At 40.2% G+C, this 27465-nt stretch overlaps 1 protein-coding gene across 7 annotated transcripts in view; it reads right to left on the bottom strand.

Annotated features, from left to right (window-relative positions):
- Positions 1-27465, bottom strand: part of LOC149141334 (Phospholipid/glycerol acyltransferase family protein) — a 193081-nt gene that overhangs the window by 57238 nt on the left and 108378 nt on the right. For all 7 annotated transcript variants that reach the window (XR_016265202.1, XR_016265203.1, XM_089452987.1 and 4 more), the window contains one exon: positions 3656-3796. Coding sequence is in view for 5 of the 7 variants with exons in the window: in XM_089452987.1 (XP_089309113.1) it covers positions 3656-3796 (141 nt within the window). In the remaining 2 variants the exon portion in view is untranslated. The remainder of the gene's footprint in view (positions 1-3655; positions 3797-27465) is intronic.

The raw sequence follows: 27465 nt of genomic DNA, 5'->3' as shown, positions 1-27465 counted from the left end.
CAGATAGCTATCAATCATCTCATACCAAGCCCGGGGTGCTTGCTTCATGCCATAGAGAGCTTTCTTCAACCTGCATATATGAGATTCCCGGTCATGAACCTCAAACCCCTCAGTTTGTTACTAACTTATTTGTATAAAGAAAAATTATATATATATATATATATATATATATATAACGTTTCCCCCGATGTTTACATTTTTAGAGGGCCATGTTTCCAATCATACTCATTTGGAAACTTCCAGACATTTCCATGTTCCATGCAACATAGTCATATAGGCATAAATCTGGCTTATTTTTACAAAAATATCTAAGTTGCAGGAAACGTGGGTCCAAGATCCGTTTCCATACGGAAACGAAACAGAAACGGGGAAACCCGTACGGTACGGCCCAGAAACTCATTTCGGCTGTATTGGCACGTTTCTCGAGAAGGAAACGTGGCCAGTATGGCCGGAAACGAGTTTCTAGCCCGTACGTCGGAGTTTCCTCTTGTAACTTGACTTTTTCTTGTATTTTTTTTTCGCTTCTAATTTTTTATTAGGCGACTCAAATATCCTATAGATGCTTCTAGATGTCTCTCAAGCTAAGTCACCTGACACGGGGATTCGGGACACGTAGGATTCGAGATTCGTGGTGTCGGATTCGGACACGCTGACACCCCGAAACAGGACACATTAGGACCTGTTATATATTATTTTATTAAATATATATATATATTTAAAAAATATACATATATATTAAAAATTAGATATTATCATATTTCTTACACAAATTTTAATTAATGATACAAATTTATTGATTTCAAATATAGATCTTCATCTATAGCTATTAGCATGCATAGTACATACAAAATTCAAATAAATGTCAGTGGTACTGGTCACATAAATGATAAATCTATTAAAAATTTAAATCATGATTCATAATTCATAACTGAAAGACAACTTACAACTACAGATAGTAAGATAAACACATTGACAACTGTAGTTTTCTCATTAAGTCATCAAATCAAAATGTGTTACATAGGTAGTGTTGGTGCAATGCCAATGGCAAATAGAAATAGAAAATAAAACAACTACAGGTATACAAGCCTCAAGGCATCAATCAGCATCATTGTCCCCATCATCATGGTCCCCACTGCTCTCCTCTACATCCTCCTACTCTGTTGTATCCATAGTCGCCTCTGCATCTGCTGGTATGGAGGTTGACCCCTCTAAGTCATCAAATCTAACAGGCTCTAGCACTGGATCATTGAGATCCATGTTGGCCAATGCCAACTCAACAATGGTGTCCAGACCCATATCATCAAGAACAATGTTACTTGGGAGCGAGAGCGAAAGCAGGGAGCGGGAGCGAAAACGGGAGCGGGAGCGACATATTCAGAAGCTCTTGGTTTGGTGCTCTTGATTAAACACGAGTTCCATACCCTAATACATGACAAAATTCAATGGAAACATTGCAATCCCCCAATCCTAAAATCCTGAAAAACTTATAAGTCTGCTAGATTTTGAATGAAATCTAAAATTCTACTTTCTCCATATGAAATCCAATGAGGCCGGAACCACTCTCAAACATCCTGAGTCATTTCATGGTAATGTTAAAAATTTAAGTAAAAGGATGAAAATGAATATTAAGGAGAATGTCACTTTTACTTTAAGAATTTAACATTACCATGAATAGCATATCAATATCAGGGCCTAGACTTGATCATGAAGCTGCCAAAATGCTTTACTCCTTGCTCCAACAACACAAATCACTTGCCAACAGCACAAATCACTTGCCAAATGACAATTTTAATGAGCAAACACGCCCTTTTCATTCCCGCGCTGAGCTTAGCGAGTCCTGGAAACCGAACATGTGTCCCAAAATCGTGACACACTTTTGAAAATCGTGACACGCCCTCAGACACGACGTGTCCTGTGATTTGGACACGAATCCGGACCGAATCGTGTCAGATTCGCCGGATTCGAGATTCGCAGGGGGTTTAGGACGAATCCAATGACTTAGCTCTCAAGTTACAAAAAAAAAGGATTTTTTTGAGTGGGGCAGCGGAATGTTCAAGCCTATGGCCCTAGTGTTGATATGCAGTTCATGGTAATGTTAAATTCATTTTTTCTTGTATTTTTCTTTTTCTTCTAATTTCTGGCCTGTACGTCGGAGTTTCCTTTTGTAACTTGACTTTTTCTTGTATTTTTTTTAACATCACCATTTTCTTGTATTCATTTTCATCCTTTTACTTAAATTTTTAACATTACCATGAAATGACTCAGGGTGTTTGAGAGTGGTTTCGCCCTCATTGGATTTCATATGGAGAAAGTAGAATTTTAGATCTCACTCAAAATCCAGCAAACTTATCTGTTTTTCAGGATTTCAGGATTGGGGGGATTGCAATGTTTCCATTGGATTTTGTCATGTGCTAGGGTATGGAACTTGTATTTAATCAAGAGAACCAAGCCCTCTATGCATGGGAGACTCCCAATAATCAAGAGCATGTAGGGTACTAGGGTATGAAACTTGTATTTAATCAAGAGCATTAAGGTCGTTTGACTATGTAGGAGGAGACTCCCAATCAAGCACGAGACAAGAAATTAGAAATTTCTCATGGATGATTTTGGATATTTCTATCTTCATTATGTGATCATTCATGAGTAAATGTGATGTAAATTTAGAAACTTATAGTTTATGCATTGACAATTGATAATTTAATCATAATGTAATAAATTAGAATGTACATGTATGCTTTATGATTGCACATATTTCTTAAATGTCCTAATACATACATACATATATGTATATATTGTGTTTCCCCGTTTCCAAAATTTGGGGGGGTCACATTTCGTACCCGTGCCCATTTCCGAAACTCGTACCCGTTTCCCCGTTTCGTGCAACTTAGGAAAATCTACTTCTAAGTTCTACAAAGGATCCATTTTAAGATTGAAAAAGGAATTCAGCAGTAAAAATCTTCTTCCTGAAATCCAGCACCCTCAAATTTGGAGTTCACTGTGATTATTATCACAAATCCCAAGCCCAAGGGGTGACTGGTTTGACTGAAAAATTCTTTCAGAAAGATAAACACCTGCAGCTATAGGAAGTTGTCACATATTTATTTTCGATAAAATGGAGACTGAAAAAATCATACAACTTATGCCTACTTATGGAAAAAGAAGTTGGTTAAGGATCGAAGGCGCCATTCAACAGATTCAAGTAAAAGGCCATCAGAGGATTGTTTTCAGGATATCAAATGCTTTCAGAAAGATAAACATCTGCAGCTATGGGAAGTTGTTGCATTGGGGGTATAAATTCCTAATATAACACAGTCAATAAAGAGAAGGGAAACAAAAGATTCCAGTTGTTGTTGGCCAATTGATTATTTCTGCTGATTATACTTCAACATTCACCCACTTGTGTAAAGAAAGCTATACAGGAGGTTTAATAAAAGGAATAGCACTAATTAATTTATTACGCATGGATAGGCAGATGCATTTTGATAGGGAACACTACATTTTTCAATAAACAACACAATATGCCAAAATGCACTTTAGAATAATAAAATGAATGTCCTTGGTTAGTAATTGGCTTGTGACATAATGGTTCTTTTCCATTTGAGATTCTTCCAACTTTTAGCCACAAATAAAACATATATGGATAAAAAGAGCATACCTCAACTGCCATCAACTTACGGACATTGTTAGCATACAATTTAGAATCATTCTTTTCTTTCTCTGATGGACAATAGATTGGCAACCGAGTTACTTCCAAATAATTTACAAACTGACACAATAGCAAGACTACATGCCGTACCTGCACCATATTCATGTAAGTTGGTCAAATGCAATGAATAATGCATTTTATAAAGACCTGCCAATATTAATATTGCCAAACATAAGCATGAAGATATACCAAAAAATATATTTCCAGTATTGGACCAACCCAAGCAAAAAACAGAGGTGCATGGATGGCACCCCTCCCGAAAACTACCATTAAATAACATAGGGACATGATGATCAGGATCCACCTGCCAGTGGTGAATCTGGTGATATGCTTGCATTCCAAGGGCCATCATTTATAAAATCTTTGTTTTCGAATTCTGTGGAAAGTATTCACACCTCAAACAGCCCTTTTTAATTGTAAAACAGCAGTGTAAATACAGTAAATTTTGGCAAATTAATGAAAAAAATTTTCAATTTTAAAAGCATATTGAAAACTTACTCTACCTTTTCACAAAATCAAACAGGCAATTATGAACCAAAAATTACCTCAATACCAGACTTTAAAAAATGTCAAATAAACATGCAAACCCAGAAAGTGTCTCATGAGGCTATTATGGGAGTTGAATCATGTGCTTAAGTTCATCAAAAAGTTAAAAAATTTGCATTGGCAAAAAATCAGAGCAGGTCTGGAATACAGGTTCACTGCAATATTAGAAAAAAATTGGCAAACCGTCGGAAGTATTAAAAAATACAAAATAAATTCATTTTTTTCAATTTTTAAACATATAACCCAAGAAAACATCAAATAAACACATTGCCACATAAATATGCAAAAAACACAGATAATATATGAACTAGTGGATGCCAAATCAAAAATGACACATCAAAGACAATGAATGCTGAACCCTAGTAGTTGTCCACTTAAGGACACAACACTGGACAACCAATACAAAATGAAATCAAATATATAATTGAGCCGAGAGGCTCATTCTACAACCCAGTATGATGTGTAACCCTGTCTGTCCGTCATCAACGTTGAAATTTTGCTCAAATTGACCAAAATAAAAAAAAAATCTAAAAATTAAATTAAATAACCATACAAAACATTTAAATAATGTCGGCTCATAAAAATATTTGCACGTGAAGAAATTGGATCCCTCTCGGCTCATGTTAGATTCGTATTTAAGATGGATCTATGCTGGTGTATCTCATCATCATGTTTCATCTACAATGATAAATCTAGCTATCTACTATCAACCCTCTAATCCTTTTACAAGAAAAGGACATGGCTCGTTTGCCATTAGAAGGTCCTGCATCATCTATCTAACACCAACTGGTTGATGTGACTATCAATCTGTGTACAAGATGGTGTTGATGCTGCTGCACCACCCTCCATAATGTCACAGTGCCCCTCTGCCCACACTACTTGCTCCTCCGCTGCCTCCTGCACCTGCTGCTCTTCCACTGACCACACAGGTGCCCCCTCCATGATAGGCACCTCATACTCCACCCACCACTCAGACAATGTGTTAATATTGTCCAAATAAATGGCATCCACGTCAAGTATTTTCTCCAACTGCCTCACCCACAGTCAAAGATTGTAGTGAACTTATACCAAATCATTGCTCCTCCGCTGCCTCCTGCACCTGCTGCTCTTCCACTGACCACACAGGTGCCCCCTCCATGATAGGCACCTCATACTCCACCCACCACTCAGACAATGTGTTAATATTGTCCAAATAAATGGCATCCACGTCAAGTATTTTCTCCAACTGCCTCACCCACAGTCAAAGATTGTAGTGAACTTATACCAAATCATTAAGACATGGAAACTCCAACCGATAAAAGGGTTAATAAATTTAATGAGTCTGAACTCTCAAGGGTCATAAATATGTTAAGAGGGTCATCTATTACAATAATTGTAATTGCTTAGTTGAATTTATAGCCTATTGCACTTCTTATTTTTTCAAACATACTCCAATTGCGCTCACATCTTAAAGTGCTACAGGTTTGGCTAAGGACTCGAGTGGAAATATTTCCTAAATTTGGCTCTGCTGCACTATAATTTCACCACCAAACATCTACAACAAATAAGAAAAAAAAAAGATTTAAATTACATTTCATTACAACAGAAAATAGGAAATAAAGAAAACACAATTCAACTTTCAAATAAAACACAATTAAAATTCTATATCCTAACAGCTTACATGGCATCCAAATACTCCTTTCATGGACAGCATTGGCAAAGCCAAATAGTCTGCTAGCTTATTGATACATCTCCAACTCATGAATAATTGTTCTGTGAGCATCAACATCAGGTACCATTCTATGGAGACATCTCATGAGCCCCTTCATTACCTCGCCATCAAAATAAAAGTTACATGAGTGTGCATAGGTAGGGTTGACAAAAGATGATGTCGCATGAATAGGCTGATGGAGCACCCGAATCCATTGACCATTAATCAAATCTTAGATCATCATGCATTTTTCATATTCAGGGGTACCCTCACCCACATGATGAGATGAAATAGTCTCATTATCCTATCCATGATTTCATACAAGTAGCCCATTGCAAGCTTATCTGTTAATTTTCCAATACCAGATCTGATTTAATATTTCCAGCAAGATTTATACCCAGAAATTATTTTAACCCAGTAAATTAATTTTCTGAATTGTTGAATAAAAAATATTTTCACAATTGAAATGCAGCAGAAGCACAAGTAGAAAATCAATCACATACACAACAAAAAAATTTCCCTTCAAATATTTCCTTCATTAATTTGCTCACGAAAATTAAAGACTTCCTCACCAGAAAAATAGCCCACAGAGAAATACAGAACTTATAAGCAAAATGGAAACTGGAAATTTTGACCCTCAAAACATCTTGGCCTCTCGAAATTTTCGATCCCTGGAAAAATCGGCTTCTCCAACCTACAATTCGGCCTCCTCTATCCTGGCCCTGTACGGCCCACACAGTAGAAGAAAATCTTGCCATTCACCTAGGCCACACGGCCCTCTTGTGAAACACTTCCAGCTGAGTTTCCGTTTCCTTGCAAATTTGGCCTCCTCTATACAATATCTTGACCCCTTCACGTTTCTCTCACCTGAATTTCTTTGTTGCAACCTTTCCTTCTCTTTAGCCCTAAGTCTCTCACTCTTCACTTGAGAAAATTACTTTCTCAATGATTCTATGTCTTTCTCATTCCTTGAGCTCTCGTTTATAATTATCATTGAGCCAAAACCCTAACCCTAAATCTTCAAAGTGATGGATGGCTAAGATCAAATCCTAACGCACTTAGATCAGCAGTAGAGATCACTTTTTCTTTAGAAAACCTTATCCCAATAGCCAATATTAATTAATTAATTAATCAATGTGCTTTTCCTAAGTTAGACTTAGGAAAGAAATCATTGAAGTCACTTTGCTCAACATGAGCAAGTACCTAGAGAGTCTTGGACCAGTCCTGCAGAAGTACCTATCCACTGCTATATCATCAACATTATCCCCATCAACCAAGCTAAGAACCTTTACCAACGGTTCACTAACCGTGCACACTTCTTGCACTTCTTCCCAGAACGAATCATATATTGTGCTAAATGCACACTTGTGCCACTCATCACAAACAAATATTCGCTTCAACTCAAACTGACATTGGAATGTAAACTGAAGAGAAATGAAGTTGTTCGCGAATGTGTGATTGTAGGACACAACAACTCTTGTTTCTTGTGAGTTTCCTCATGAGGCTAAGAACCAATGTTGCACAGGTACCGCTCCCGGCCATTGGAGAGCAAGTACCCCAAGCTCCGACACTCCCGGGAGCTTGGGAGCTAGTACGAAACACTCCAAAACAGCCAGGAGCTTTTGCAAGTACATTGGAGCTTTCTGGGAACGTCGCTGTACAGAAATTGGAGTTTCCAGAACGGGTTTCGATTGGGAACGTGGCTCCTATCTGTAGGTTATCCATCAAACACATCAATCCATCACACCATCACGCTAAAACGAGCTGAATTATGAGCATAAACTATGTTAGTTATCGATCCATCAAACACATGAACATGAACTATGATAGCTGAACCGTCAAACACATGAACATGAACTATGTTAGCTGAACTATGAACATGAACTATGAGCTGAACTATTAATATGAACTATGTTAGTTATCGATCCATCAAACACATCAATCCATCACACCATCACGCTTAACATTCAGTACTATTTTCTGAAGATAATGTCAATCAACAGTTGGGTACTCCAACATATATCCAACTCGACCTGCAACTCGTTCGTCTAGTGTTTTCAAGTTTTTTTCTTTTTTCAAGTCTAGCGTTTAATTTATGAAGCATACTCATATCCTAGGCTCAAATTAATTGCAGTTTGATTTGAAAGTTATTATCTTAAAATCGTAAGTGTAAATTTTTCCCGAGAATTGTTGATTGCAAGTTTATTCCTATTTCTTTGGGCTATTTTTATTCTTTATGTAAATCTGCAAATTACATAAAAAGACATAAAAAACAGATTTTCTTAGGTTCAACCATTCAAGTCTAGTTTAATTTCATATCTTACATACACTTGATAATTATTGCACAAGTCGGAAGTAAGCTTTTCAAAGTTCTATTCCAAGTTTGTAGTTGTAAATCTTCCTTGAGTTATCATTTATTTGCTTACCCCTACGGAAGCAAATAACTTGTATACGCACTTAAATCCAAGCTAGCACTCATAAAACGCTAGATTGGATTTATCATTTACCTCCTGATTTAAAGTGTTCATCTACTTTCCTGGGTTGATTTATCTCTAATCAAAAATCTGGAATTTGCATAATTAAGCACATGAAATAGATTTGGTGATATAAGACAAGCCAGGTTACACCTTGGACTTCTAGTTGCTTAAGCACATATTGGATGTCTCTTGACATCACATTAGGGTCAATTTATGGTTTAATGCTAAGATTGCTTCTCTTGTGTTGATATAAAACTTGAAATTACTCTCTAAAGGATAATATGCTTTTATTAAATATTTTGATTTATGATATGGGTGTATTGTTTGTTTTAATTTTGTATGTACATTTAATCTTTATATATATTAATTTTATTTTTAATATATATTAAATTTTAATTTTTAATATATTATATTATTGTCGCTCCCAATTTGACATTTCCTGTAAATTTGGGCAAAGCTTCTAACGGTACCATATACTCGTTCCCACATACCTGAAGTACCCACATATCGGAAACTCGTGCAACATAGCTAAGAACAAATCCATGTTTATATATGAATTTTGATGCTCCTAGCCTAACCAATGACTTCCTTGACAAAGGATATTTTTCCCACGTCCTCAAGCATCAAATTGATGCACTGGCCAAAACATGGAATCTAGAACATTGTGGGGTACCTCTTTATTAGCAACTTGTCAACAACCACATAATTAGCTACATTATTTGCGATTACTCGAACATGTTGCAAACCAAACTCTTGAATGAACCCTTTCATCAATTCACATAACAACGTTGCATTTTTAACATGCACAATGCATCAACGGATTTCATAAACATTGTTTCCCTAAGACAATTTACCAAAAATTAAGAAGGGTCCCACCCTTCCCATTTGTCCAACCACCCGAACATCACCATGAATCTAGTGGCTTCCCGTGACTTCCTTAGGTCTTCCAATCTAGCATTTGTGTCATTCTTTTCTTCTTGAAGAATTGCCCCCCCACAACTCCTCATAGAAAGGGCACTTATACCCAAAGCCAACAATAGTGATAGAATCACACATTGACTAAATAAATGAATTGGTCTTTTTGGTAATGCTCAAAGGTACGTTGCTCCAGAAAGGCCACCTTCCCACAACCCTATCTTCTTCTTGCTTTTCCTTTATTTTAACCGTTGACAGGATGGAAGTTTGTGCCCCATCTCTAGTTCTTGGAACAAAGAAAGGTGAGGTCCTCATGTAGAGTCTTTGTCACTACCCTGAGTACAAGACATGCCTATCATTCTTGAGGATCTAACCACTCCACCAACAGCAAGTTCAACTCTAGTAGCAGTTGCCTCATCCTTCTTTTTATCCTTTTTATAAATAGCATCGTGAGCAACTCACTATTATAGCATCTTTTGCCACACTTGCTTTGGGATGCAGTTCTTGGCTAGTTCAACATATCCCTCTCCTTATGGCAAAATTTGTTTCCCCAAAAAGTTTTTTAAAAAACACTTTTTGAGAATCCATTGACTTTTCCTATTATGACATAAAACTATACATATGTAAGCTTCCAAAAGACAAATTGTATATATATGCAGATACTCTAAAAGAAACCCATGTATCCTTTCAAAAAATACTAAAAAAAAATTAAATGTGTGCATTTTAGCACTCTTTCAAGCAGGGTTTATGGGCTAGACTGAAAGCCACTTGCTATAACTTGTGTCATAACCACCCCAACCAACCATTGGTGGTATACAATGATGCTTTGGGTGTACGAAAAGGACAAGCCTACTATTGCAACCCAATGTTGACAAAATTCCTTCAAATCTAACTCTACCTCCTTGAGTTTTTAGGGTCATCCCTCTCAACATGATTCCTTGTGATCCTCGTATATCCCTGATCCTATGTTGAGCCCTTAAATCTCACACATTACTTTTGGAGGTGGAAGGCTAGAAGATGAGACCTTTAGTGGCCCACAAATGAGGATTCTGAAGGACAATTCCATGTAGTGCCTATGAAAAGAATCAAGTAACCTGTATCTATTGTATTGTCGGTCTTACATTAATAAGAAACTCATCTTTCATGTCTTAATTTTATTATTTCATGTGATGTACTTTGAATTTATGTATTTGAAGTTGGATTTCACTAAAATTTTATATGCAAGTATGCTTTGATCTCTCGACTATTCGCTTTCTTTTTGTTGTACCAATTGTAGGTTTGAAGAGAAGGAACAAGAGAAGGAGATAGGACTTTGGGATCTACATCAACTGCCAAGCTCCTAGGTAGGCCTTTTATCCCATATGCCTTAGTTTATCTCTGTTACTCGTATATTTGGGTTGTTATGTTGAGTTTTTGTTTTCCTCCGTATTAAGGTCTTTGATGCTAATCTTAGGGAATTTTTCCTGCAACAAAACTAGCGACTCCACTAGGGAGAAGCTCTATATAGTTTTTATCCTAGGGTTGATTGGCAGTTGTAAGATCTATTTCATGTTCTCTTCTTGATTATTTAATGAGTTTTCAGTCTTCCTCAACTTCTTATACAGCTAGATCTTTCTGATCTTGGCCTTCATTGGTAGAACTTGGGCCCTCAACAACCCAAGTATATCCTTTGAAAGGCCCTTCTAACCTCTCTTCCATGTTTTGGTGTCCAGTCCTAATCACATGAAGCAAAAATATTGGAGAGTTTGCTTGCTTGTTGCTCTAGGGATTGCTCTAGGGACTTTTAGTTGCATGCTCTTTGCTCCTAGTTAGCCTTAGGGTGTTTTTGTGTCATTTTTATTTTAAAATTTCAAGGAGACTGAAAGATTGACTTGTCAATCCATAAGGCTTCGCAAACTTTCTTCTGAGAGTGTCGAGCCATCATCTTGATGACATAGACTGGACAACATTGGTTCACAAGAACCAATTCGGCCAGACACTATGGAAGTGAACCCTCCCCAGAGGGATCACCTTTAGAGGAATAACTCGAAGCACAAGGGTTTCTTCAAGATCTTAATGGTCATGTCCCTATACGAACTCTATTTCTATCAAGTTCAGAGGGTAATTTAGATCAGGTAGAATTCAAAGACATCCTAGATACATCTGATCTTAATATCAACCCCCTCCCAAAGGATGATCTTGTGGTTGCATCTTTTGTGAGGACTCTTATTAAGAGTACTCCTCTTTCTTCTCCTTTTGCTTTGTCCAACATGAGCAGCATTAGCACTGTTGTTGGCACTGGGGATGTCTTATGTTGTTGGTGGAGGGGGGATTTACCCCTCCTGTTTCTACCATCCCTATGACCACTTCAGTTTCCGTTGTTGTTGGGCCTTTCCCCACTCCTAATCCGAGTAGGGCATCTAGACTATTGCTTCTTATGTTGGTATTTTACTTTCAAGATGTTGTCAATTAGGATTGTCAAAATCTTATCCACTTTTTCCATTGTTTTCCCTTGTCCATGTCTAACATGGTGATTTCCTCAACTCCGTTACAAGGATTTCCATTTAGTGGACAAACTATTCCTCCTTCAAGCCCATCTCTAGGAAGTGGGTCTTTCCCATTTCTTGGATTTTCTATGGGGACAAATCCTTAAGTATTTAGAGGCAAATGGGTGGAACATTTTCATCCTCTAGTGGATCGATGGGCAGCATCCCATCTTCATTATTTGGCTAGCAGGGGAGCAATGTCTTTCCTCCCTCTCGAATGCCACTAGCCTCCATGCCTTTTGCTAATTTTTGGAATACTTCTCACAGGAATTCCTCTTTGTATGGAATGTCGATAGGGGGCCAACCCTCTCAACCTTTTGGGAATCCCACCAATGGAGGTTTCCCTTCCTTCAACCTAGGCAATCAAGGCTTTAATTACACTCAAGCCTTTCTATAAACAATCCATAGCAACCTAGTGCCAGCCAAAATCCAAGTTATTCTTTTCCAAGTTTCAGTCAACCAGGAGGTCCTCCTCTAGGGGGTAGGAACCCTGCTTCGCAACCTCACCTACCTTTTCTAGCAACTTTAAATTTTCCAAATCTTTAGAAATTAATAAATAATCTAATGTGATACAATCAAAATTGGCCCCCAGTCCCAACCAAACTTCCGTCAAACATTCCAAAGTTTGAAGGTAAGTCTAGTGTAGACCCATCCAATCATATTACCACTTTCCACCTCTGGTGTTCTTCAAACTCTTTGATCGATGATTGGAACATGTTGAGGCTTTTCTACACCCTGACCAGGAAAGCGGCTAAGTGGTACATTGAGTTGAAGGGGGGCTCATTTTCAACATTCAACGATTTGGCTATAGTTTTCTTGAACCACTTTTAATTTCTTGTTACATACAATGTCAAGACTGAACTCCTAACTACTTTCAAATAGGACAAGGTTACCCATTGTTGGAATTTCTAAGTTTAACCCGTTAGAAATTCTTCCTGTACTATCTAATTTATTTCTTCCTACTTGTTCAATTACTTAACAAGTTATTTACCATGTAAATACTGAAAATAAATACAAGTACAGTATCAACACATACAGATCATCAACTGAAAGTAGACAAGCACACAAGTGACACCGTTGTTTTTGGATTAATGTCCCCGGAAAAACCCAATACGAGAAAACTGGTGCAACTATTCATAGGGTTTTATTATTATGCAGTTTCAAAATACAACCTAGGTGCCAGAAATGGGTCACCCAACAGAGAATGCCCTCGACAGTAGTACCTCTCAGTCAGAGACAGATATTCCGGCTAAAACACCGGATGAACGATCCCACAGCAACAATGCAGCTTCTGCTGCTCTACGTCACTCTGATAGGGACTGCATCACCCTATCGTCTCTCCAGCTCTTAGACTGTCCCACGAAATGCTCCCAGCACTGCCTCTACGCCATGTGTTAGCCTCTTTGGCTCAGCATCAGCCTCTCTGGGCTCTGCGTCAACTTCTGGAGCCCCTGCGTCAACCCCTGGACCCTCTGTGTCTCACACGCTGGCCCTCTCTGGCTCTAGGCAGCTCCTGGCTGCCTCTACGTGGCCTCTAGCTGGCTCTGCATCCCTCTCCCGACTCTGCGCTGATCCTCCTGGTACTAACTCTGCCTCTCTGCTATGTATTCACTGCCCCTCAGCTACAACTCTGATCACTCACTCAATTTCCTTAGCAAACCCTGCCCCAGAAAATCGAGTTCTTGATCTCTCTCAGTGTGTTCTGAGTTCTCCAACTGACCCTCAAGCCTCCTCTTATACTTTTCTCATTGGTCCATCAACAGCCGAGATTAAATCTCTAATCAACGGTAAAGATTAGATTTGGCTTGACCCATGACTTTTGGACCCTTCTAACCCAATTTTATATTAATACCCATTAATATTTTATTCTTCCTAAGTTTAGACTTACGAACTCCATTAAAAATATTAATTATTTTAATATCTCCCAAACCAGTTAAAATCTGCCCAAACCATTTCTGGGCTTTGGAGATCTCATGTACTTCAGCCTCTCCACCAATTTTCGTGGCTAGAGCACATCTGATGCTACCCCAAATCAACAATCCCTCTTAGAGAGGATTGTGCTCTAGTAATACTCCTCACTGAGTATCACTCTGATCATCCAGCATTGGTGCCTATGCTAATGTTAGGCCTCCTCGCCCAACATCCTCTGCATTGCTGCCCATGGCCCTACCACTGCCACTGCTGCATATGTATGGCAGCTCCCTCTGCATCCATGTTTCTGCCCATAGCCCTGCCACTGCCACCACTACATTTACACTGCATTTCCCTCTCATCATGCTACATCGTGCTACCCATAGCACTACCACTGCTAACCGCTGCACTGCAACTCAGTTACTGAGAAGTAAGTAACTAATCCTCCCAACTCTGACATCTCTATCAGGCTAGAAACACTCCCGATGTTGAAGCTCCCTCTGCGGCTAACAAGTGCTCCCTCTAGTGACCTCTACGCTGCTGCAACAACTCCCTGCATCTCGCACCAGTGCACACCTTTCTGTGCCATCCTACACTGGTGCAACACTCCTGTGCCTCTCACACTATTGCAGCCTACTAGCCTTGCATTGCCCGGGGCCTCCTACACTGTAGCACTCTTTATCGCTTCATTCGCATCCGTCTCTACCGACATCTGCTAGTCCTGCTACTCCTCTTCAGGGCTCCCGCAGCGAGGTATAATCCAAGAGGTTGGGTACCTCAAGGATCCTACCCCTCATCACCTGTAGTCATCCTAACTATAGCTCGATGTCTCCCCACTTCTTCTCAAGTGGCACATGAGCAGTCATGGCACAATCGTCATCCTCCTCGACTTCTTTCTCCACCCTCGCTGGCGCTGCCTTCGAGTCAAAAGCCTCTCCCTTACACTTCTTCCTCGAACACTATTTCGCATAGTGACCCAGTTCCACATAATGGAAGCATTTGACCTTGGAGAGGTCCTTCTTCTTTATCTTCTCCTGCTTTCCCGCAAATGCAAGAGCAGCATCTTCTTCTTCCTCCTCCTTGATTCCGACCCCATTTCCGCTACTCCCTGCCTTGGTCACCCGTCTAATCTCTTATTGATGAAGAGCCGCCCACAGTTCCTCCCAATCTGGAAGGCTCGACCTGCCCAGTATGCTTTGGACAAATACCTCCCAATCCTCTAAGACTGCGTTCAATGCGGTCCTCACCATCAGTCCCTGATCTGGCGTGGCCCCTATGGAAGTTAGTTGATCACGAATCTCCTTCAATCCACCGAGGAAGACATCTATCTGCTCTCCCTTCTGCATCTGGTATGATGGCAACTGATTTTCAAGTAACATCTTCCTCTGCACGGAAGTATGCTGATAAAATTTCTTCAAGGCCTCCCACATCTCATTGTCGTCTCCTTCTCGGCAATATGTGGCACCACATGATCCTTGACCCCATCAAGGATGATGCACTTTTCCCTGGCCATTGCCTCTTCATACTTCTCATTTTCACCTAGGTCAATTGGGATTGCTATCGTTTTCAAGGTGAAGTGCTTGATGCGATACTTGTCTAGAATGGACAAGATCCTGGCCTTGCAAACTACAAAGTTGGAAGCTCCATCTAGTCCATCCTGATCTCTCAACCCATTCACTGTCATTTCGCTGCTCCTCTTTCGACACTTTTGAGTCTCTCAACTTCCCGTCTGGAAGTTCTCGATTTGACTCTGTCTGAGCCTCGATTTCCCTCCTGGAAACCCCTCCTCCATGGTCTTGCCTTGTTGGGTATTGTTCTGACCACAGTACCCCACCAGCTTCGCTCTGCAAATTATCCGCAGCCCCCTATAACTCAACAACTTGAAGAACTGAGCCTCTAGGCTCTTGCACAATCTTGGCACTGGCAAAATCTGCACCTCCTAGCCCCAGCATCAATCCATCCTGGCTGAGAAAGATGATCGGGCACTGTGTAGGTCAGGTCTGCTCCTCTCTACCATTGCACTGATCGTCCTCCTGGTTCAAACTGATGATGCAAGCACTCCGCGTCACTCCTACCTTGTTGCTTTCTGCTAGGAACAGCTTCTATCACTCGAGACCGCTGTTTTCTGCTGCTAATGCTCTACTCAGCTGATGCCTTCAGTTATCCTGTGACTTGCAACCACACTCTGATACGATGTTGGAATTTCTAAGTTTAACCCGTTAGAAATTCTTCCTATACTATCTAATTTATTTCTTCCTACTTGTTCAATTACTTAACAAGTTATTTACCAAGTAAATACTGAAAATAAATACAAGTACATTATCAACACATACAGATCATCAACTTAAAGCAGACAAGCACACAAGTGACACCGTTGTTTTTGGACTAATGTGCCCGGAAAAACCCAACGTGGGAAAACCGGTGCAACTATTCAAAGGATTTTATTATTATGCAATTTCAGAATACAACTTGGGTGCCAGAAATGGGTCACCCAACAGAGAATGCCCTCGGCAGTAGTACTTACAGTCGAATACAAATATTCCAACTAAAAAACCGTATGAACGATCCCACAACAACAATGCAGCTTCTACTGCTCTGTGTCACCCTATTTGGCTCTCCAGCTCTCAGTTTGTCCCACAAAATGCTCCCAGCGCTGCCTCTAGACCATGTGTCAACCTCTCTGGCTCAGCGTCAACCTCTCTGGGCTCTACGTCAGCGTCTGAAGCCTATGCGTCAACCCCTGGACCCTCTGCATCTCAAACACTAGCCCTCTCTAGCTCTACGCAGCTCCTGGTTGCCTCTGCGTGGCCTCTAGCTGGCTCTGCGTCCCTCTTCCAGCTCTGCGCTGATCCTCCTAGTACTAACTTTGCCTCTCTGCTATTTATTCACTGCCCCTCAACTGCAACTCTAATCACTCACTCAATTTCCTCAGCAAACCATGCCCCAAAAAATCGAGTTCTTGATCTCTCTTGGTGTGTTCTCCAACTAACCCTCAAGCCTCCTCTTATACTTTTCTCATTGGTCCATCAACGGCCGAGATTAAATCTCTAATCAACGGCTAAGATTAGATTTGGCTTGATCCAGGATTTTTCGACCCTTCTAACCCATTTTTATATTAATACCCATCAATATTTTATTTTTCCTAAGTTTAGACTTAGGAACTCCATTAAAAATATTAATTATTTTAATATCTCCCAAACCGGTTAGGATCTGCCCAAATCATTTCTAGGTCTTGGAGATCTCATGTGCTTCAGCCTCTCCACCAATTTTCGTGGCTAGAGCACATGCGATGCTACCCCAAACCAATACCCATATCTCCAACCACATTCAAGAATGGTGAAGGAGGAAGTGAATGATTAAACCAAAGATTCCCAAGGAATTTCTACTAGAATGGTTCCTCAAATCACTGCAACCTACTATATCAAAAGATGTATCTCTCAGGAGTATGCATTAACTTCTTTTGATAGTCACTCACTAGCCCCATGGGATTATTCCCACCTTTCCAATCAGGTTGGGAGGCAAAATCGCCAATGTAGAAGTGAAGTATTTGATGCAAAACTCAACTACAATCTATTCTTGGGACGCAATAGGGTCTACGCGATGCAAGAAATAGTCTCTACAGTCTTCTGTGTATTATTCTTCCCTCATGAAGGAAAGATTGTCTCGATTGATCAAATGGCTTATTGCCATCCTGACCCAAATGTTGCGTCAGATTCCATTGTCCCTTTGGTGATCCCAGAAAGCATTTGAGAATTTGGGGGTCCAAATGTACCCATTACTCTCCCCCTGTCACATATGTAAACATCATTTCTACTAAGTCCATGTTGGACTCTCGAAATCATTATTTCTGTACTGCCTATTTCGAGGACCCATGGGTCCTACCTTCACCCTCTGCCACGATAAAAGAAGATCAATATACAAGAATGGTTGTTTTATTATCTAAAGCAAAGGTTGCTTATCAAGCCATCGTTAATATGCTACAAGCTCTGATCCAACCCCATCACCTATGGAATACCTAGATCCCACTACAATGCATGTTTAGGCTGCAATATAACCCTTTCAATGGATTGCCTTGATATTGTTTTTCCATCTGATGAGACACTCCTTGAAGCAATGACTGGTCCTAAAAGACCATGGGATGACTTGCACCATCGCTCTTATTTTCTCCAAGAATTGCATACAGTTGAAAATGAAGATCGTCCCATGAACCCTTTAGTGTCACTCCATATGTGTTAAGGTGAACATGAAAAATATTTCTGAGACTGTGTCGATTAATATTTCTAAAATCCCTGACATCATGCAAAACATTTTATTGGGGCAAATTGTTTTGCTAAAAAAGTGTGTATATACACTGAACTCTTTAAAGAGTAAAGCAATGTCTTTGCTTGGTCTTATGAGGAAATGCCAAGAATTGACCCTTAGAATTGTTCAACATGAGATCAAGAAATACAAGAATGTGAAGCTTGTTCAACAGAACCTTCCACCAGTCAATCTAGAAAGGAAGAAACAATAAAGGCAGTGATAGAAAGATTGCTTAAGCGAGGGTTTATCTCCTTCATTCCTCTTGCTAAATGGGTTTCAAATCCCATTCCAATTGATAAAAAGCACAAGACACCTAGAGTATCCATGGACTTTCACAACTTGAATAAGGATTACCCAAAGGATAACTTCTCCACACCTTTCATTGATCAAATTATTGATGAATGTGCAAGAAGTGAGATATTCTCTTTCATGGATGGATTCTCCGAGTATAATCAAATAGAAACCTGTCTAGAGGATCAACATAAGACAACCTTTATATGCCCGTAGAGTACGTTTGCACAATGTAAAATGCCTTTCAACCCGAAAAATACTAGAGCCAATTTCCAGTAGGCCATGTCCTATAGCTTTCACGACATCAAACATATTGTGGAGGCTTATCTTGATGACCTCGCTACTCAATCTTGTAAGAGTTGATCATCTTGTTCACCTCTACCAAATTTTCGAGAGATATCATTTTTTCAAGATCTAGTCGAACCCACACAAATGTATATTTTGTGTGACTTCTTGTCGTCTTTTAGGTTTTATCATTTCAAATAAGGGGATCATGGTCGATCCACTCAAGGTGGAGGCAATAGTTTAGTTGCCTCCCCCATCTAACATGTGTTAACTTTAGAGCCTACAAGTTAAAGCCAACGTCTTGAGGCATTTCATTGTAAATTATGCTGAGATAACAAAGGGTTTTATGCGCTTGTTGAAAAAAGAGGTCCCATTTATATGGAATAAGTATGCTCAACAATTATTGAACGTTTTAAAAAAGGTGTTGACTTCTACTCCATTGCTTAGGGCCCGAGACTAGAACAGAGACTTCCTTTTATACCTCGAATTGCAAAATCTAGTGTCGATATGGTTCTGGTTCAAGAAGATGACTAACTCAAGGAGCATGTCATCTATTACCTTAGTTGTGGCCAAATGGGTCCCGAACTCAAGTACTCATACATTGAAAATTTGGCATTGTGTGCAATCGATGTTGTCCAATGACTTCAACACTATATTCTACTAAAGAAAACCATAGTGATTACTGAATCCTGATTACCAATATAAATCCATTTCAATATGTCCTAACTAGGTGAATAGTTGAAGGGAAGTTCAATAAATGGATCGTAATTTTGCAAGAGTTTGATCTAGATTTCATGTCAACAAAATCAAAAAAGTCTTCAATACTCATAGAACTAATCTCGGAGTTACTTTGGGAAAATGAGGCAAACTTCGACAAGGATCATTTCCTCACAAACACCTATTTCTCATTTCCTTCAGTTATCCTTGGTATGGAGATATCCTTATACATCTCCAGACTCTGAAGTTTCCTCTGTCCTTCTCACGAGGTGATCAACGACACATCCAACATCTAGCAAAAAATTACCTTATTATCGATGATACTTTTTATCGTCGTGGGATAGATTCAATATTGCATCCTTGCTTAACCCATGAAGAGGTGGAAAATGTTTTGAATGAATGTCAGAGTTGAGAGTCTAGCAATTGTCTTTCTAAGTTGGAAACAACCCAGTAAATATTGCATGCTAGCTACTTCTGGTAGTCAATTTTCAAGGATTGTATTGAGGCAGTCAAGAAGTGCCATCTATGTCAAATATTTACAAGAAAGATGTGCATACATCTTGCTCCACTCTTTCTAGTTATCATTGTCAATATGTTCACCAAGTGGGGTAGTGAACTTTACTACATGTCACCCAACCTCGGCTAGGGGGCATAAGTATATTATCGTGGTTGTCGACTACTTCACCAAGTGGGTCGAGGCCATACCTACATTCTCAAACGACAGTAAAACAGTAGTGCTTGTCATCTTCATTCGGGTCATAGCACATTTCGATGTTCCAAAGAAAATTGTCATTTCCAAAACAAGATGATGTCTAAGTTGGCTTTGGAGTTGGGATTCAAACAGGAACATTTGTCTCCTTATTATCCCCAAGAAAATAGACAAGTAGAGGCAGTTAAATAAGTTCTTGAAAACCATTTTGCAAAGAACGGCTAATGGGAACAAGTCCATAAATGGGCTTTATCTCAAGAAGGATCATGCTTGAGCTTTTTCTCAAGCAATTACTTTGTTTTGTAATTATGAATATGGTGTATTTTAAGATACATTAGTATTTTTTCGCCGTTACTGAACGTGTTTTCAACATGCCTTGGCAGATGTCGATGGATGATCCAGTCTTTATAGGGTTTGCAAACAATGCCAGTCATCACACAAAGAACTTAGCTTCCACAGCTTGGGTGATTTATTCTCCTTCTGGCTAATTGCTTATGTCTGGTAGCACCTGTATAGATGATGCAACTAACAACATCACAGATTAACAAATCCCCTCAAAGTTTCAAGGGGCCAAATTATGAACAATTCAGAACAATTTTGCTCGAGAAAGAGAGCCAATTTATTGATGATGCTTTTAGACCAATTCATGGCTCATGTGGTAGCACAAAAATTTCCATTATCTCATATGGATGGACCGATACAAGGCATAGGCCATTAATTAATGTCAATGCATCATCAACAAAAGGAGCCATGTTCATAAAAGCAAAAGATTATTAGGGTGAGGTAAAGGATAGTAAGTTCATTTTACTTCTCGTTATTGAACAAGTAGGGCCAAAAAATGTGGTGCTAGTTATCACAAATAATGCACCTTTTTCCAAAGTTGTAGACTTAATTGTTGAGTAGATGCAGTCACATAATTTGGACTCTTTGCATTGACCATAATCTGAATTTGATTTTAGAAGAGATTGAGGCAAAATGAAATGGATTAAGGACATCACAAGGCAGGCTAGGAAGAATATAAAATTCATCACCAACCACCACCAATCTCAACCAATATATCGAAAATACTCCAAACTAGAGTTGCTCAAAGTTTTTGATACAAGATATGCCTCAAACTTCACATGTTGTGTCACCATGTTGAAGTAAAACTGCATTAATAAATATGGTGGTAGGTGCAACTTGGGTTGAGTCGAGACAGGTAGATTCAGAGAAGGGAATTATGGTGAGGAGGATGATGACTGATGAAGATTGGTGGAACAAGATTGATTTCTTGCTCAAGTTTATTAAATTTCTAAGACCAACCAAATTTATTTTCTCACGGAAATTTAATTTATCCCCCGTTTCTTATTTATTTACCCAAATAATAACTAAACACCAAAAAATAAAATCGCTAGCATCTTTACCTTCTAGAATTAAAAATATGCAGCGGAAATAAACCAAAGAGATCAATCACACATTTCAAAAATTAATTAACCTACAAACATTTCTCCGTCATTTCATTATCTAGAAAATCTAGGTTTTTCGACCCACAGAGATACAAGGAGAAATATAATCTAGAACCTACAACTCAGCTCCCTCAAAATGAATTCGGCCCAGGTAAATCGGCCTCAAGGAAATCTGCCTCCAAATGAAATCGCTTTGAAGAAATTAGCCTCAAACAATGTGATATTCCCACTTAGTAAATTTTGCTAAGCAAACACAATTTTGCACAATTTTGGCATTTTGGCTTCTAAACTTAGGAAAACTGGGTTAGGAGGACCCCACTTGAATTTTTGAAGGAAACGACTCTCCAAACATTAGGAAAGAAGAAAATTTAGGAAGAAGTGGAAGGTGGGGACCACTCCCAAAAAGGGAAATTCATACCCCCTTGAGCAATTCGACTTGGTAAAGTGAGAGGAGGAATTTGACTGGGGGGACCCACTTGGAGGAGAGATGAAGTAGCAAATTTAAATAGAGGGAAGGAGCTTCATTTTGGGTCTTTTGCCAATTTCTGAATCGAACCCCTTGTATGCTTGAGTTGTTGAGCCAAGTCTACTCAGCGTTGATCAGCACAAGAGGTTTCCAAGCGGAAATCTCAACTACATCCTGAGTGGACTTCGAATGCCACTCTAGGGGAGAACATCTTCACATTCCATCAATGTTGTGAAAAGCGCGAGCGGGATTAAATCGGCGTCGGGAATGAAGCGGAAAAAAGCGGAAAAATCGGGAAAAAAGCGGAAAAAAGCGAGAAAAAAGCGTTTGGTACAAAAATATTCTTTTTTTTTTCATTTTTTTTAATATCTAAACCATCTACAACATAACATAAATACATTGACACATAAATATGATAAGAAAACTAATATATAAGATGTTTAATATCATTTCTAGCGCTAAAATCACACATAACATTGAATCATGTCCTGAATAGCAGTGTTGTTAAAAGCGCGATTTAATCGTGCTTTTTTCAAAAACGCACGCTTTTTTCCCTCTGGCGATTTAATCGCGCTTTTTATGGGAAAAAAGCGAGTTTTATAATGAAAATTTCATTTTTTTTTGGTTCATTTTCACTGTGGGCACGTGTAGGAGGAGGAGAAGGTGTTGGAGAGAGGAGCTGGAGGGTTTGTGAGAAAATCTAAGGGATTGTAAGACAAATTCAAGAGGAGACCACCAATTTCTCCATAAAAACGGTATGTAGATTAATTTTTTTTTGTTTTCCTTGTTTAAAAACATTGTTTTTCATTGTTTTTGGTTGGGAAACTTCATATGGGCACCATTTTCCTTTTGTTTTCATTGTTTTTAAAGAATTTTTTGTATTTTTTCATTGATTTGGGATGGGTAAATTGGTATGACTATGGGAACCAATTTTTTTATTTTTTTTTTTCATTTTTTTTAAACATTGTTTATGTTTTTTCATTGTTTTTGGCATTTGCCATTTGGTTGGGTAACTTGGGTTTGGAACTTTGGATTCTGAAAATTTGTAACTTGTAATTTTGTAAATGCTAAATTGTAATCCTAAATTCCTATTTCCTAATCCTTGTTTTCCCATAGGTTTGCAAATTCAAAATTCAAAAACAAACATGCCAAGGAAATTGGATCCTTTCTGGGAATATGGTGAACCTAAAGCTCCGAATGATAGACAAAACTTGAATTGCAAGTTGTGTGGAAAGGACATACGCGGGGGGGTGTACAGGTTGAAGTTTCACCTTGCACAAATCCCTGGACATGATGTGGGGCCCTGTATAAATACAAATCCTGAACTTATCCAAAGAGCCATGAGAGCATTGGGAGAATTAGAGCACACTAGAGAGGCCAAAGAAGAACTCAAAAGGCAACTAAAAAGGTCAGCTGAAGGAAGTGGGCCAAGTGGCACTGGTTCTACTGCAGCATCAGTCAATCCGGTCGCTGCATCATCATTTTTTGTTCCTCGAACCACACCTGGTTCACAACCATCTATCGGTTCAATGCTAAAAAGAACTGAAAAAGAACACGCTGACAGGTTGATGGCAAAATTTCTCCTCTGGAGTGATATTCCTTTCAGCATTGTAAGGAATAATCCATTTTTCCAACCTACTGTTGACGCTATTGCCAGTGTTGGCCCGGGGTACAAAATCCCTTCTTATCATGATTTCAGAGGCCGAATTCTTCAAGATGAAAAGCGTGACTGCACCCAAAGATTGGAGGATTTTAGGGCATCATGGGCACAAACAGGATGCACTGTTATGTCAGATGGTTGGACTGACCAAAAGGGGAGAACCCTTATAAACTTCTTGGTTAGTTGTCCCAAGGGGACTATGTTTATCAAATCCGTTGATGCATCTCATCAAATCAAAGATGCAAGAACTTTATTTGATTTGCTGGATGTGTTTATTTTGGAGGTGGGTGAACAACATGTTGTCCAAGTCATAACGGACAATGCTGCAAATTATGTTGCTGCTGGTAGAATGCTTATGGACAGGCATCCTACTTTATTTTGGACACCTTGTGCTACCCATTGTATTGATTTGATGTTAGAGGACATAGGGAAAATTCCCTTTGTCAAAGATATTGTTGACTCATCAAAAAGCATCACAAAATTTATATATAATCATACATCTGTGCTTAGCTTGATGAGAAGATTCACCAACAACAAATAGTTGGTGCGCCCTGCCATTACACGGTTTGCCACGAGTTTCATATCTCTTCAATCCCTCCTGAATTCTATGTGGGATTTGAAGAGAATGTTTCTTTCAGAGGAGTGGCGTGCTATGTCAATGAGCTGCAAACCAGAAGGAGAGGCCGTATGCAGACTAGTTTCATACCAGGAAGACTTCTGGGCGGGAGTGCAGGAGGTGTGCACCGTTACTGAACCTTTGGTAAAGGTTCTTCGGTTGGTTGATGGTGAGAAGCCCACAATGGGCTATTTGTATGAAGCCATGGACAAGGCCAAAGAAGCCATTCGGGCCTACTATGATGATAAGGGAGATGATGGGTTTCAGAAACAACTCCTTCTATGGGGAGTGATTGATGAGCGATGGAACAACACACTCCATCGTCCCATTCATGCTGTTGGGCTTTTCCTAAACCCTGCATTTTCTTATGCATGTGGGTTTGATTTTGATGCTGAGATCATGGATGGATTCTTATCCTGTGTCCAGAAGATGGTGCGATCTCCAGAACAACGTATAGAGATCTCTAAACAAATTGAGACATATAAGATGGCAGGTGGCATATTTGGCTTTGAGATGGCTGTCACTGATAGGACGATTAAAATGCCAGGTATTTTTTAGTTTGTAACTTTGTTTCAAATTTCATTATCTCTTCAAATTCCATTTTTTTCTTATGTTTATTTAAAATTTTATTTGTAATTTTGTTGTAGATGCATGGTGGAAGATGTATGGTGGCAGAGTACCCCTTTTGCAAAAGCTTGTCGTATGCATCCTCAGCCAAACATGCAGCTCCTCAGGATGTGAGCGCAACTGGAGTGTATTTGAAAAAATACACAACAAGAAGCGCAACAGGTTAACACTTAAACATTTAAAATATTGCAAATTTCCAAATAAATTTTTGAATTCATTAAACAATATTTTTTTTATAATATTAATTATTAATTATTATTTCATGATCTTTGCACAGGTTGGAGTCGTAGCGCCTTAATGACATGGTCTATGTCTACTACAATCTTCGATTGTGGGTGAGGCAACTTGAGAGGACACCTGATGTGGATGCCATCTCATTGGATGGGATTGACACCACTGCTGCATGGAGGGTTGAGGCCGAGAGGCCTCTCATGGATTCTGCGGATGATTGGTTAGTGCAGGATGTAGTGGAGGGGGAGGAGGAGGAGGAGGAGGAGGAGGAGGAGCAGACCCCGCGACTTTGTTCAGCTCCAGCGGGATAGTAGACCCCGCGACCATCACAGAGGATACCAGCATTATCATGATGGAGACACCCACCGCACAGCTAGTAGATTCCACTTGCCTACGTTTGATGGCTCATCAAACAGTTTGGCAAAGTCTTGGGTGGAGAAGCTGGACATCTATTTCCAGCTTAACCAGATGTCGGAGACAGAGGCCATCAAGGTGGCGACATTACATTTGGATGGTGAGGCCCAGGACTGGTGGTTCCATGGGATGGTTACACTTGGACACTCCACAGTGACGACATATGCCGAGTTCACCAGGAGATTGATAGAGAGGTTTGACCGGGGGGATCCGAAACAGCACTTTGTTGAGCTGACGAGGCTCAAACAAACCGAGAACCCAGAGACCTACATTGCAGACTTCTTGAGGGTTTCAGTGATGGTGCCAGATCTATCCACGGCACGGAGGATCTAAATGTTTGCTGAGGGGTTAACAGAGCCACTTCGAGGTCTAGTTAGATCCACTAGACCAGCCACACTCCAGGATGCTATTAGCAGGACTCGGGACTTACAGGATGCCTTACCCAGGACCCGGACACCTTACCCCCAGAGACAGGCTTTCCAGCCTAAGGGGAAGGATGTGAGGATTCCACCTCCAAAGGGAAATCCAGGACGAGCACAGATTGATGATGATGCCAGGAGGGAGCTAAAGAAGAAGCGGTTGTGCTTTACCTGTCAGGAGCCGTGGGCACCGGGACATAGATGTGCTGCTGGCAAAGCACATTTTATTGAGGTCTTCTCCGAGAGCAGCGGGGAAGAGGATGAGGAGGATGACGTGGGGGCAGGAGATTGTCATGTCGTACAGGATGCTTTGCCACCTCCACCACCACCAGCAGGTGGTGCAGCTTTTGCACCTACCGAGGGGCCCTTGCAGCATTGCGAGGAGTTCCCAAGTATTTGACTCTGCGCGTACGCGGGACGGTACGTGGCCAGCGAGTATCAGTTTTGGTTGACAGTGGGGCAACCCACAACTTCATCAATGCACAGATGGTTGAGCGGAGAGGTATACAGACAGAGAGCTTCGATGGGTTTTCAGTTTTGGCCCCAGGAGATCAGACCATGGTGTGTGCTCGTTATGTCCCAGAGATATTAGTGACGATGGGCACCTACACACTGACTGACCACTTTTTCGTGGTCAATATTCCGGACACCAACATGATACTGGGTGTTCAGTGGCTTATCACTCTAGGGAAGGTCACGACAAATTGGAAGGCCCTAGAGATGGAGTGGGATGATGAGAAGACAGGGAGGCATGACAAGATACGGGGACAGCACATATATCCCCCTCAAACTGTTTCGGCTCATCGGATGGAGGCAGTCTTCCGGAAGGGAGACATAGAGTGGGCAGTGGAGCTGTGTGCATCAGAGGTAGGGACTACAGCGCAGACGGTGCACCCAAAGATACATTCCATCCTTGACCAATATGCCATAGTGTTTGGGGATATTCCGACGGGACAGCCACCAGACCAAGGGTTTGAGCACACCATTGAGCTTGAGCAGGGCATACAGGCAGTGATTACTACCCCCTATAGGCATCCCAAGGCCTATCAGGATGAGATTGAGCGGGCCATTCAGGAGTTGCTGGCTCTTGGGCACATTCGGCCGAGCACGAGTCCTTTTGCTTCTTTCGTGGTGTTGGTGAAGAAGAAGGACGGCACATTGAGGATGTGCATTGACTACAGGGCCCTGAACAAGAAGACCCTGAAGAACAGGTACCCCATACCCAAGACCGATGAGTTGATGTATGAGTTGATAGGAGCACGGTTCTTCTCAAAAATTGATTTGAGATCTGGGTACCATCAAATTCGCGTGAAGGAGCAGGACATTCCCAAGACCGCCTTCAGGTGTCACTATGGGCACTTTGAGTTTTTGTTGATGCCCTTCGGGCTAACCAACGCCCCAGCTACATTCCAGTCCTGCATGAATCACATCTTCCACAGTCACTTAAGGAAGTTTGTGTTGGTGTTCTTTGATGATATTCTCATTTACAACAGGACTTGGGAGGAGCATCTCC

The sequence above is a fragment of the Pinus tabuliformis genome, chromosome X (genome assembly GCF_031772625.1).
Source record: "Pinus tabuliformis cultivar Carrire ecotype Pingquan chromosome X, CPIR1, whole genome shotgun sequence".
Lineage (NCBI taxonomy): Eukaryota > Viridiplantae > Streptophyta > Pinopsida > Pinales > Pinaceae > Pinus > Pinus tabuliformis.
This window is presented reverse-complemented; position numbering and strand designations above follow the sequence as displayed.